The sequence below is a fragment of the Suillus plorans genome (genome assembly GCF_016647745.1).
Source record: "Suillus plorans strain S12 chromosome Unknown HD556scaffold_30, whole genome shotgun sequence".
Classification (NCBI taxonomy): Eukaryota; Fungi; Basidiomycota; class Agaricomycetes; order Boletales; family Suillaceae; genus Suillus; species Suillus plorans.
The window spans coordinates 356,943-369,597 of record NW_024537414.1 but is presented as its reverse complement, the minus strand read 5'-3'; the positions used below and the strand labels follow the sequence as shown (position 1 = coordinate 369,597).

General features: G+C 49.0%; 5 protein-coding genes across 5 annotated transcripts; 4 read left to right on the top strand and 1 right to left on the bottom strand.

Moving 5' to 3' along the window:
* The first annotated feature begins 175 nt into the window (after window positions 1-175).
* HD556DRAFT_1374396 (uncharacterized protein) lies at window positions 176-983 on the top strand. The gene is made up of 4 exons (XM_041303045.1): window positions 176-198; window positions 255-534; window positions 583-760; window positions 812-983. The coding sequence occupies exons 2-4, from the start codon at window positions 377-379 to the stop codon at window positions 914-916; spliced, it is 441 nt and encodes a 146-aa protein (XP_041159938.1). The 5' UTR covers window positions 176-198; window positions 255-376; the 3' UTR covers window positions 917-983.
* A 733-nt stretch (window positions 984-1,716) lies between these two features.
* On the bottom strand, window positions 1,717-3,989 carry HD556DRAFT_1374374 (uncharacterized protein). The gene is made up of 3 exons (XM_041303044.1): window positions 3,601-3,989; window positions 2,851-3,543; window positions 1,717-2,805 (listed from the first exon to the last, which is right to left on the bottom strand). The coding sequence occupies exons 1-3, from the start codon at window positions 3,940-3,942 to the stop codon at window positions 1,966-1,968; spliced, it is 1,875 nt and encodes a 624-aa protein (XP_041159937.1). The 5' UTR covers window positions 3,943-3,989; the 3' UTR covers window positions 1,717-1,965.
* Window positions 3,990-4,042: 53 nt separating this feature from the next.
* HD556DRAFT_509810 (uncharacterized protein) lies at window positions 4,043-8,849 on the top strand. Its single transcript, XM_041310816.1, has 6 exons — window positions 4,043-5,238; window positions 5,286-5,723; window positions 5,779-6,768; window positions 6,823-7,655; window positions 7,713-8,064; window positions 8,118-8,849. The coding sequence occupies exons 1-6, from the start codon at window positions 4,137-4,139 to the stop codon at window positions 8,690-8,692; spliced, it is 4,290 nt and encodes a 1,429-aa protein (XP_041159936.1). The 5' UTR covers window positions 4,043-4,136; the 3' UTR covers window positions 8,693-8,849.
* Window position 8,850: 1 nt separating this feature from the next.
* HD556DRAFT_510030 (uncharacterized protein) lies at window positions 8,851-9,488 on the top strand. Its single transcript, XM_041310817.1, has 4 exons — window positions 8,851-9,103; window positions 9,153-9,208; window positions 9,258-9,307; window positions 9,368-9,488. Exons 1-3 carry the CDS (start codon window positions 8,924-8,926, stop codon window positions 9,265-9,267), a joined length of 246 nt encoding a protein of 81 aa, XP_041159935.1. The 5' UTR covers window positions 8,851-8,923; the 3' UTR covers window positions 9,268-9,307; window positions 9,368-9,488.
* Window positions 9,489-9,759: 271 nt separating this feature from the next.
* Window positions 9,760-12,104, top strand: HD556DRAFT_510119 (uncharacterized protein). The gene is made up of 16 exons (XM_041310818.1): window positions 9,760-10,254; window positions 10,310-10,375; window positions 10,432-10,461; window positions 10,513-10,619; window positions 10,670-10,709; window positions 10,756-10,828; window positions 10,873-10,906; window positions 10,962-10,975; window positions 11,028-11,032; window positions 11,082-11,210; window positions 11,260-11,280; window positions 11,332-11,372; window positions 11,424-11,476; window positions 11,541-11,548; window positions 11,598-11,659; window positions 11,743-12,104. Exons 1-16 carry the CDS (start codon window positions 10,175-10,177, stop codon window positions 11,997-11,999), a joined length of 1,020 nt encoding a protein of 339 aa, XP_041159934.1. The 5' UTR covers window positions 9,760-10,174; the 3' UTR covers window positions 12,000-12,104.
* Window positions 12,105-12,655: the final 551 nt, after the last annotated feature.

The following is a 12,655-nucleotide window of genomic DNA, read 5'->3' as shown; positions in this document are numbered from 1 at the left end:
GGCTATGTCGGTGCACAGGACGGATTATTTCTGTTCAAGTTTCAACAATACCCTTAGTAAGTCTATTACGAGAGCACCGATAACGATCCTGTACTAAGAAGGAAACAATAACTTTTACTACGTGGAATTATCTTTCAATTGTGCCACATACCATGAACAACTTTCCGTACAAACTGGCTATCGTTAACCAGTTAACAGGTATCGAACCTATCTATCATCACCGTTGCGTGCCACATAACTCAAGGATGCCACAGAATCTCAGTTAGACGAGTCGGTCGGGATGTGCGTCAGAGGTTATGTCGATTGTAAGATAGCCTTCAAACTATCGACAGCGTAGTCGTGATGCTCTTCCAATCCAGCTCCATCTCTTGACGCCATGACTGGTGGAAATAAGAGTCTCGAGGGGCCATTGTTCCGCGCGATGATCAGGGCCTGCCTGCTAGCCGGAAGAGTATACACCGCAATAGTTATTAGTACAGGTGCCATTGCTGGATTAGCTCTCTGGTTTCCTCCAGGGAAAGCTCTTTGGCAAAAGTCGGTTGCAATCTTTGCTGGTTACGTAAACTCGCTCACCCTCAGAAGCGATGCGCAGAGGAATCTTGGCTTCAACCAGTTCTTGGAGTCTCTGTCACCCAAGACTAGAGAATGGTGGATTGACACTGTAAGTTCGTACCGATTCTCGCTGTTCTTGCAGTTGATGTCTCTGTCACAGTATGGCTCTGCACTGGCCCCGTTTATCAAGACGGCTCTGTCTCCTCATGTGCGTCCAATCCTGTCATCCAAATTTTTCTTCTAATTAGTCACTTTCTAGACTGTCGAGAGCTCCTGGTATCTGAATTGTATTTGTGTTGATCCGAAGTATCAACGCCAAGGAATCGCTACAAACCTGATCAAAATGGTGGAACAGAAGGTGTGAAGTTCCCACTGTTTGCTATATATGCATGATTTCATCTTATTTGCAGGCAATGACGACCTCCATCCTTGCGCTCTGCACGGATACCGATGCCAATGTGCGTGATCAAAGGGGTTGCTAAAAACTCGCTCATCGCACCACAGGTTGCGGTATACAAGGCGCTTCATTTTCAATACAAGGGAGAAGCGCCTCTACCAACTCCAGACAATGAATATATCGATGTCCATTGTTTCACTAAGCCTGGCGCAAGGGTGTAGGAGTGGCGTTGAATGTATTGGCAGGCGGTCTTATATCTACCGGCGAATGTTCTTGAGTGTACTTTTTAACGTCTACATCAATCTTCGCTAACCATAGATAGAAGAAGGCTCAGAACCATCAGTTGTTAGAGGCCGCGCAGAAGACGGTTTTGAAATCTGAGAAATGAATGCCCTTGAGAGGACACTGAACAGAACGGACTCGTGAGTTTTCCATGTAAGTTCAGTAACGAGTGTGTTATCACATGGAAGGGACTGAGCGGAAGGGTAGCGAATCATCTGAGTCTATGTAAGAGACCAGGGGGAAAGAGGCAAAACGAGGGTAGGTACGTGGAATCAGTATGTATTATAAGAATGTACAGAGATGTAGCGAGTACGGGTTGAAAGACAAAGGTTGGGGGTATACTCTATATTTGACAATTTGGTTGGCAACAATGGCCATCTTCGTCTACTCGCTTGGAGGAATTAATGGAGCCTTGAATCTATCGATGACGCCCGTCATTCGGTGATTCCACAAGCCTTGCCACCCATGACCGCTAATCCGGTAAGAGGTTTCAGAGCAGGAAGACTACCTATTCCGATTCGGGGTATCTCGGCCGTCTGCGCAACTTGCTCAATAGGGAGAATAAGATATTCGTCTTGTGGCGAGACTGCATTTCCTTTGTCAGCTGCAGCTCTGGGCTGTGAGCTATTTGGCCTTGTTCAACGTCCAGGCCAACTTCGGAAGTTGGCATTATCGGTGAGGGAGAAACGACCTGAATTTGAACCGAGCCAGGGTGAGCCTATAATTCAATCACGTCAAAACTTCCCTGTATTCATACCAAGAACGCTTACCCATATCAAAGTAAGTCGATCCTGTTCCAAAAAAAACCGGTCAAAGTGACGCGTCGAGAAACCCGTAGGGCAGACAGCAGTAGTGTAAGGATTATTCGTGATAATGTCTGCATCGTCTTTTGTGAAGCACGTCTGAGCCACCCGACCAGGCCTGCGGATGAGACGACCTGGTGAATTACAATCGTAGACATTATTCGAATGTTCTAAGCGAGAAATGGCTCTATTGAAGTCCCAGATGTGTACGTAGAAGGAACCCTCTGCAGGGAGTTCTTCCAATCTTTGTCCAGGTTCAGGAGCACGATCCTGAGGCAAAGCATATGCCATTTTGCTGCCGAACACGCTGATTCGGTGGCTTGGATGATGCGGAAAGTAGCGTGCGTACTTGGGGCCCCACTCTGACCAAGGAATCCCGACAGGTATCTCTGACTGTGTAGCCTTTGTTGCAAAAATGGCCATATCGACGACTATAATCACCTGCCATGAGCGCGACAGGACCTCCAAAACCATGATTTGTGACTCCAGAGATGTCACGTAGTCAGGTATAAGGTCTGGGTGAACCGCTTTCCCGTGAAACGATGGGGTTGCATGAATAACATAGAGCGGTAGCAGCGGTCCCAAAGGAAAATAGAATTCAAGGCCTCGTTGCACACTCGGAAGGACATACGTAATTCGGCGCCGAGGCGAACCATCGAGTTCTAATGTGTACAAGGCCATACGGCCTTCCGGGCCGATGATAATGATCCTCTGTTCGTCAAGTAGATGGAAACTCGCCCTAGTCCCACCCAGTTCGTCGTATAAGGAATACTGCTCATGCTTAGTGACAGAGTTTCAAGAATAGAGTGAACTTACACCCTTCGCATGTCCTTTCCTCCAATCTATCACTTGTATGAAGATGTTCGACGCTGATCCGCTGTGGCTCGTGTAGTAATAGAGTGCCACTACACGATCCCCACAGATCGCTGGCTGATCCACAAAGCGAAGATCATGGTCAGGGTCCATTTTACAAGGACGCATGCACTCCAAAGAAGTGCATGCAGAATCTGGGTGCGGGCGTTGCGATGAAGCCAACCGAAATGTCATCGAAAAGACGCGACGATCTAGCATATCAAAGACGCCGTACGACGACACCATAACGGCAAGGTCCTGAAGAGGGTCAATGACAACTGACCTCACGAAGAAGGGCCAATCTACCAGCGAGCCGAAGCTCTGCTCCGGCCACGTCTGGGTTGATTTGAAGTTTGTGTCACACTCCCGAATGAAGAGTCTATTGTTAACCCACATCCACCAAATCCCACATTTCACGGATTGCAAGCCAGGAATGTACGGGCTGAGAATATTCCCAATAGCCACTGTTTGTTCAGAAACGCAGTTCAAATGGAAATCAGATTGCCACATGGATGCCAATCTCCTGAGTGAATACATCTTGCTAGAAACGTCGACCCAGTCCAGGGTGGGAGTCTCCGTGAAGCCCTGGGCATAAAGCTCCAATAGAAATTGAACGTCGACGAAATTCTGGGCCACATGCCAGAAAGCTTTGCAGGTCTAGCGTAATCCAAAAGTCAGCCCATAGGAATCATAGAACCACGTGGAAGAACGGACTAATACACAGCATGAAAGGTCTTTGAAATGAAGGAGGAGAAGAATATGACATATTAACTCTGTTGGAAGCGAGAATATCCCTATAGCTATCGGTGTAGTTATGGTTTTAGAGACTTCAAGTTGCAACTCGAAATTTTCATGGTCTTCAGAAAGGGGTCGAATTAGCTTTTCCACACTTGACCTAGGAAGAGTCAAGGTCCTATCCACCACGGTGATAGTTTTAGAAGAATCTGGGACTTCAACGTGAAGGAAGTTCGGGTCTTCGGGAAGGGACCGAATCTGCGCTGCCGACCTTGCCCTAGGTGCTTTGAGGATGCGCTGGTGGCTGCTGGCGCACCCCATAATCCTGTGAGTGTGGATGATGGGAATGTTGCAGTTGAAACGTAAAAGCTTACGAGTTACTATATATTCACTGTGGGAAGTACAATGACTTTCGGCCGTAATTTGATAGCTTGTACACAACGAGTCACAAGTTTTATGTAGTATATTTTTGTTCTTTCGATTGCTTTCACAATTTTCCATCCTCGACTGTCAAAATGGCCTCAGATGCACTCTCTAGAGTGCTTGCGAGGTTGCAAAATCTACCTGTGATGTCTCTGCCCACAGATTACCCGCGATCGACTGGTGCTAATAAACTCATCGAAGCCGCTCATCTGGCAGATCTTTCAGAGCAGACCTCACTCAGTCTTTTGAAGCTTGCTCTTCATGCTGAGAGCGAAGATGGCGGAGAGGACGAGAATAAAACTTCTGACACTAGACCATCGGCTTTCCATCTACTCCTCTCTGCTTTTCTCGTCCTCCTACACAGGTACACTGCTGATACAGACTTCCTGATTGGCTCCTCTTCTGCCGCTGCAAGCTATCCTTTGATTCTTCGTCTTTCCGTGGAGCCATCAGATTCATTCTGGACTATCGTGCGCCGTGTTCAGCACGTCGAACGCGAGGCCGAAGCAGACCTGCTACCCTATGAGACGATCGTACGGGCTTTACACAGGGACAAAGACGACTCTGTCGAAGCATCTCGTCCTCTTTTCCGTGTCCGTTTCTTCGATGAAACAGATCAGCCACGAGATAATTTTATCCGATCAACTAGCTTAACTTCCGATCTCACCATCTTCGTCACAAGACCTCCCACTACTACGCGCGCTTCCTTAGCTCCCCATATTTCCCTTCGAATTCTTTTTAACTCCCTGCTGTTCACATCCGCCCGTATATCATTCATCGTCGATCAGCTCTCTGTGCTTTTAAGGAAGGTATCTGCCAATCCGACTGCAGCGGTTGGTTCTGTTCCTCTCTTGACGGCTGCCCAACGCGAACGCTTGCCCAACCCAACAGCGAATTTACATTGGTGTGACTGGAAGGGAGCCATCACAGATGTGTTTTCCCGCAATGCGCAGAAATGGCCTGATAGGTCGTGTATCATTCAAAGTGTACCTGCCTCGATTCCTAGCGAGCCGCAGACGACGCGAACATTCACTTACGGAGACATTCGAAGAGCCTCCAACATCCTAGCGCACCACCTCCTAGCAGGCGGTGTGAAGAGGGAAGAAGTTGTCATGATTTACGCACATCGTAGTGTCGAGTTGGTCGTAGCTGTTATGGCTGTTCTTAAAAGCGGTGCGACATTCTCAGTTATAGGTACGATTTTTTTGTGTTTCTTTCAGTTCATTTGTAACTTGAGTCAGACCCTGCATACCCTCCTTCACGGCAGATAATATACCTTCGGGTAGCTCAACCTCGTGGCCTTGTTGTACTTTCGGGTGCTGGCCAAATTGCACCTTCTGTGCGCGAATTCCTATCCACGGAACTCAAAATCCGTGTGGAAGTACCAGCGCTTGAATTCTCTTCTACTGGCCAAATACTCGGAGGCGCGAACGACGGAATCGATGTCTTGAAGGCCCAGGTCCGTCTCGCAGAAACGGATCCTAATGTCATTTTAGGTCCCGACAGCATTGGCACGCTGTCCTTTACCAGTGGAAGCACTGGCATCCCCAAGGGCGTTCGAGGACGCCATTACAGTCTCACGCATTTCTTCCCTTGGATGGGCAACCGCTTCCTGCTCACTGAAACATCCAAGTTCACAATGCTGAGCGGGATCGCCCATGATCCCATCCAACGTGACAGTACGTGCTATATTTTCGAGCAGATACACATCCGTTGACGGGGATAACGTTACAGTTTTCACGCCCCTCTTCTTGGGTGCAGAGCTTCATGTACCCACCGCAGAAGACATCGGCACACCCGGCCGTCTCGCAGAATGGATGGACGATAGCAAGGTTACTGTCACGCACTTAACCCCCGCCATGGGTCAGTTACTCTCCGCACAAGCGACGCGTCAGATCCCATCCCTACGAAACGCATTCTTCGTCGGTGACGTCTTAACAAAGCGCGACTGCCTCCGCCTCCAAGCCCTCGCCACAAATGTGCAGATCATCAACATGTACGGCACAACAGAGACGCAGCGCGCTGTATCTTACTTTGCGATTCCACCCTTATCCGATGACGCGACTTTCCTCGCCACTCAGAAGGACATCATGCCAGCTGGAGAGGGCATGATTGACGTGCAGCTCCTTGTCGTCAACCGCAGCGACAGAAATGTCCCTTGCGCAGTGGGAGAGGTCGGAGAGATTTATGTGCGATCTGGAGGCTTGGCAGAGGGATACCTCGATACCGAAGCCACTGCAGAGAAGTTCGTCAGCAATTGGTTCTCTTCTGCCGCTTTACCCTGGAGGGACACGATTTTGCATCCGCCCCAGGGCCTTGCTGGGCCCGAGTCACGTCATTGGAAGGGCATCCGTGACCGAATGTATCGTTCGGGCGATCTCGGTCGGTATCTCCCTGATGGGCGCGTCGAGTGCACAGGGCGTGCAGATGACCAAGTCAAGATCCGTGGTTTCAGAATCGAGCTTGGGGAGATCGATACGTTGATGAGCCAGCACCCGCTCGTGCGGGAAAACGTCACACTCGTACGGAGAGACAAAGATGAGGAGAAGATTCTCGTCAGTTACTTCGTGCCTCTGCAGGGCTCGAAGCTGGATGGATTTGACAGCGAGCTTACGGAGGAGGACGACGAGAAGGTTGATGGTAAGAGTCCAAAGTATAGACGGCTCATCAAGGACATTAGGGAGCACCTCAAAAAGAAACTGCCCAGTTACAGCATACCAACATGTAGGATTGATCATTTCCTTGGTCTACTTCCTTTATTCAACTCTCCTTCTACAGTGTTTGTTCCACTACATCGTATGCCCCTCAACCCTAACGGTAAAATAGACAAACCGGCACTTCCCTTCCCCGATACGGCACAAGCCCACGCCGTGCACTCCGAGCCCAAAAAGACTGTTGATGGGCGCACAGCGAGCCCCACCGAACAAACCATGCGCACCATCTGGGCCAGTATTCTCCCGAACGCACCCACGCCTATCCCCCTCGACGAAAGCTTTTTCGATCTGGGTGGCCACTCCATCCTTGCCACGCGTCTGATTTTCGAGATCCGCAAAATCTTTGTTGTCGAAGCTCCGCTTGGCCTTATCTTCGACCAGCCGACTATCACGGGCCTCGCTTCGGCGCTAGATGCGCTTCGTGACCCAGACTTTGGTATCGCTTACGGGGACGCTGAGACACGCCCTGCGACGCCTGTCAAGGCGTCTGCGAAGCTGAGTTCTGCTGTTCAGTACGGACAGGATTACGAGACCCTTGTTCAAGGCTTGCGATCCTCGTACCCGCCAATGTCTGAGGACTTCAAGTCGGGTGCTGTTACTGTGTTCTTGACGGGTTCTACTGGTTATCTTGGGGCTTTTGTGTTGCGTGATCTCCTCCAGCGCCTTGATAGGGTTCGGAAGGTCATTTGTCTCGTACGCGCGCCCAGCGTCGAACAAGGTGTGGCGCGCCTTAGAGAAGGGTCTGGTGATCGAGGCGTTTGGGATGAGCAGTGGCTCACCTCTGGTAGACTGGAGGTGGTGATTGGAGACCTCGGCCTTGATTTGTTCGGTATGGGCGATGAAGTCTGGTCACGAGTCGCTGCTGAGGCTGACGTCGTCTTGCACAATGGTGCCCTGGTGAGCCACGCTACCCTTTTACATGCATACGGTAATATTTAACAATGTGCTGCGCAGGTGCATTGGGTGTACCCATACGAGAGACTTCGTGCACCGAACGTGATTGGTACCTTGACTGCTGTAGAACTCGCCTCGACGACAAAGCAGAAGTCGCTTGTTTTCGTTTCATCGACATCGGCGATCGATACAGAGCACTATGTGCGATTATCTGACTCTCTGGGACAATCCCAAGACTCGCGGAGAGGTATTCCGGAAGATGATGACCTGGACGGTGCAAGAGTAGGTCTCAAGTCCGGCTATGGTCAGAGCAAATGGGTGTCGGAGAAGCTGCTCTTTGAAGCTGGTAAGAGGGGCTTACGGGGCCATATCGTTCGGCCTGGTTATATTGTTGGCGACTCGCATACTGCAGGTATGGAAGCTCCTTCTGTAAGATGTTGATGTATTGATTGTGGGACCCCATAGTGACCAACACCGACGACTTTATTTGGCGCATGTTCAAGGGATGCGTCCAGCTTGGCTTCGTCCCAGATATCAACAACACTGTGAACATGGTGCCCGTGGATCATGTTGCTCGTTGCACTGCTCTCGCTGCAGTGGAGCCTTTGCCAAACGCTGCACAAAGCGTGTTGCACATTACTGCGGTGCCCCCTCCGACCTTCAACAACATCCTCTCGTCGTTGGCCGAGTACGGGTTCCCTACACAACAATGCGAGTATCTCGTATGGCGTCGCAAGCTAGAGCAGCACGTCATGGAGGTCCAAGATAACGCCCTTTTCCCGCTTCTCCATTTCGTGCTTGATGACTTACCGACGAGTACCAAAGCCCCCGAGCTTGACGCCACTAACACTATGATGCTGCTGCGCTCGCAAGGGCAGCAGTGCACGTTCACGGTTTCGGAACAGCTGATGGGAAGATACCTTGCGTGGTTAGTCGGAGCGGGTTTCTTGCCAGCACCATCTTCGCCAGGACCAAACAAGAGGTTGCCCCAGTTGGCTAATGGTACCGTTATCAAAGCTGCAGGTCGGAGTGGTGCTTGAGTGGCGGGTAGGATATGCAATTTATTCATACTGTTTTTGGTGTTTTCGTGTGAAGAAGGACTAGAAAGAGTGTCGTATTGCCTTCTTCGAGTCGGTCTGCGATGAAAGTTGTAAGACAAATGATTAACAAGTCGGCATTTGGTGAGCATGTGATTGGTCGTTTGCCTACCCGTGGTCCGTGGATGAACCTTTGGGCTGAACTTTCCCGAGAGACCCGATAGGGGGAGTTTGATGTCGCGTCTTTCTTGTATCTTGCTTCGCAACTTAGGGTCGACCTTGCTTGCAGTTGCAAAGCATAATTGTTTCTACGTGGCAACTTTACTCGCGGGCTCTACGAAAAGTACTATTGGCGCTATGTTGCCAAGGAATACCCGAGATCTGGGTAGACAAGCTAAAGAAGACAATTGGAAAGTGCTTATTTCGTCGCCCTCTGTCTTCAAATTTCTCACCTCGGGAATAGGGGTGTGTTTGGTACCGATATTGGATCCATGCAAGCGCGATGTATCGCTGTGATAAGTAAGTTTTGGACCAAGTGGGAGCTCGTGCAGTTATGCTATGGGACAAGGTGGGCATGAACTCGGACAAGACGATTGGAACCTTCGAGGGTGGGTATTTGTGAGCGTATCTACGATTCAGTTCACTCTGATAGTCAATCACTGATTCATGATGGATCAGATGGGTCGCCAGTGCTCTAGATGGACCATCGCAGCCTATTGCAAATTGCAACATCGGAAGCTAAAGGCTCCGTGGTATAAACAAGCTGGATGATTATTCCCCACAGCGAAGCTGGGACCACGTGCCCCTAATTCATTACCTCGAGCACGGTGATTCGAATCCAGGACGGGTCTTGGAAATGAAGACTGCGATAGGCGCATGGCTGTTGTCCTACTCATCAAGTACTACTTCCAAATTCATTCACGCATAAGTGTCAGTGCCGATGACTAAGGTGAGTAGCAATCTGGAAGTCTAGACCGTGACGTAGTTACTAGGTATGCTCTCGAGACTCTTGAATCATGCCGAGTATTGCGTTTTCCCTGATACCCTATGCGACTGGGAGTAAGTTCATTGTATGGGGGGGCAAGCCACATTGAAACTCCGTTACAGTAGTCGCGATCGCGCTTCAAGTTCCTTTAAGCTGTTTTAACGTTTTCCCTGGCAGACAATCCACTGCGTTGGGTCCAACCCAGGAACAAGATCGCCTAATATGTCACTCAATTTTCCATTCCTATATACTCAAGCCTTTCGTCGTTTCTTCTATTATTCAAATAGCAATGCTTCTTCATTCCTCTTTATAATCTTTCTTTTCTTTTCAGCCATAAACTACTTTAACGCGAACCGTCCGCCCATCGCTCACACAATCATTCTTACTTTTCATTTCTTGCTCTACGTCGTCCCAGTCACCCCTGCATAACTTACGCAACGATATATCCTCACGTCCATACCATCTAACCTTGATCTGAATTTTTCGTGTTCATTTCACAGATGAAAGAGCTCGGTGTCATAGACAACCAAGCAACGGAAAAGTATCTGCGCATAGCATCAATCTCCATTGCATTATACGAGTAAGGCTTTTTTTCAGGCGGTACCGTGGTCACTGTCATGACTAAATTTCTTCAGTTATATCATCACCCTCCCCGCAGAATGGCGGTTTTACCGAAGCCAATCCTCATTTTCTCGTCTCCGGTATGTATGTACACATAAGCATTCGTTTACCCCCACTGACAATCACAATTCATCAGCCTTGCCTGCATATTATTCGTCCTCATACGGTACGTCTGTCCTCATCCCATCATGCAACTTTTTTGCTGAATTTTATCAAGCTATGGTAGTATCATAGTCATGACACTCAGTAATTACGGTGTCTTCTCTACCGGTTTCACTCGAGAAACGTGTAAAAATTACTATATGATTGCCCCCGTTTTTAAAGGTCGGTCCTATTGATCTTCGCCTACCAGAACTTTGTTCACTGTGTTGTAGTTATACAGACTATGATATCACAAGTCATCCTAGGTGTCAGGTATATCTTATAGGCAGCAGGCTGTACAGAATTTTACGTTATCTAGGACATTCAATATCGCAAGGAGGGATAGGCAGATAGGAATTGCATTGGTCGTGCTATACTTTGTCTCAGTTGCAGTGAGTCGTTACGACACTAGTGTAACGTCTCTGACCCGGTTTAGCTCGAGTGGTTCACTAATATGTTTAACCGCATACGTGAGCTCTAGCCTGTGCTTTTATCTCGAATTCATGTTGACATTGGAACCAACAGCTGTCGTCGTTAATGTACGTCGATGTCCCTCATAACGAGACTCACGCAAACAGCGTATTTTTTTAGGGAAAGTAAGCGGTCCCTGTACCAACGTGTTGTTCAAAATCTCATGCACCATAGCTGTACACCAGGAAATTCTGGTAGAATTCTATCGGCATGGTTCTTCTACACCGTTGCGATGTTATATGACCTCGCAGTCTTAACCATCTCCACCGTATATCTTCTGCGGTACAATCCTCTCAACAGCAGGTGCACCTATCCTCTCCCTCAGTGATTAGAGTCGCTGACCTATTGCTAGACTGGAACGGCTGGTACGGGTGTAAGTCCCTCGATACTCTCGCAGTGATGGAGAGTCGCTCATCGTGCTCAGCCTGATCTATGACGGCATTGGTTATTTTGTCGTGCTGACAGGTCGGTACGCTCTACTTGTGCCTGACTCACCTCTGAATAGCATTTCATCAGGATCGAACATACTCAACATCATCCTTTATCATACATCCGATATTCAGACCCAGGTATGGTTTATATACAATGGTCCATAGAAGCTTCGTGCGCTCATGTTTTATTTGACCCTATTAGGCGGCAGGGTAAGTTCTGCAGCATTCCATTGTAGAGTTGCTCAAAGGGCATCACTAGGGCATCAATAGGTTTTGCTGTAATATGGATTATGAGCCAACGGATCCTCATCCATCTACGAGGTGCGCACCGCTCCACAATTTCACTGCTCTTACGCTGACAGACTCGCAATCTCACTCGTTCCATCGCTCCCCCGCTTCCACAGAGCTATCAGAAACAGAAACCCGACGCTTAGAAAACATAGCCGCCATCCGTTCCCCACAAAACGCTCGGCATGCAGCATCCGCCATCCGTTCTCCGCTCACCGCTAAAAGCCACACTGATCCTGAATCCGGACTCAACGATGCGCACACCGATGACATGGAACTTGACATCCGTACATGTGTCAAGCCCACGGTGACGTTGGACCACTCGGATGAATGTGGGCTTTCTAGTTCATGGGGTGTCCCGCTGGTGAAATGAATCTGGGCGCGATGCAGCTGTGGTGCTATGATATCATTTTAGGCAATATATACACGATATGTTAACATGCAAAGTGTCCGGAGGGCGGACTGTGGGGACATGGTTAATTTCATCATATCCGCAAAGGTCGGGATAAACGGCTTGTGGAAGTAATAAAGTGATGCATTCCATCCGACGAGTTCGCTAGTTCCGGAGGGGGATAAACTGAAATTATCCCGAGTCGTCGCAGATTTGTAAGGACAGGTGCTGAGTTGTCAATACGTTACAGAAGTAGATGAAAAATTGCCCGACTCCCGCCTTGTTGGCGTAAAGAATACTGCTGAGCGACAGTAGTTTATTCCTCCAATCTATCCCTTGTGTGAAGAATAATGTGACTAGCGAACTGACGCTGCTCGTCAAACACAGTACCAATACACGATCCCCACAACGTGTATACGATGACGAGATGCCAATGCTTGCGCTCCAAGGAAATGCATACAAGAGTCCGAGCGTGAAAACCAACCGAAGCACCACTGAAAGATAAAATACGTAGCAGTCTTGCTTAGCATCGGGCATGGATGGTGCGGTCGATGGCGATCGAGTTCAGCAAAAAGGTGCATGCCCACAAGACCAAGCTTTGTGTGCCACGTCAGTGGTATTTGCGTCGCACGTCCGAA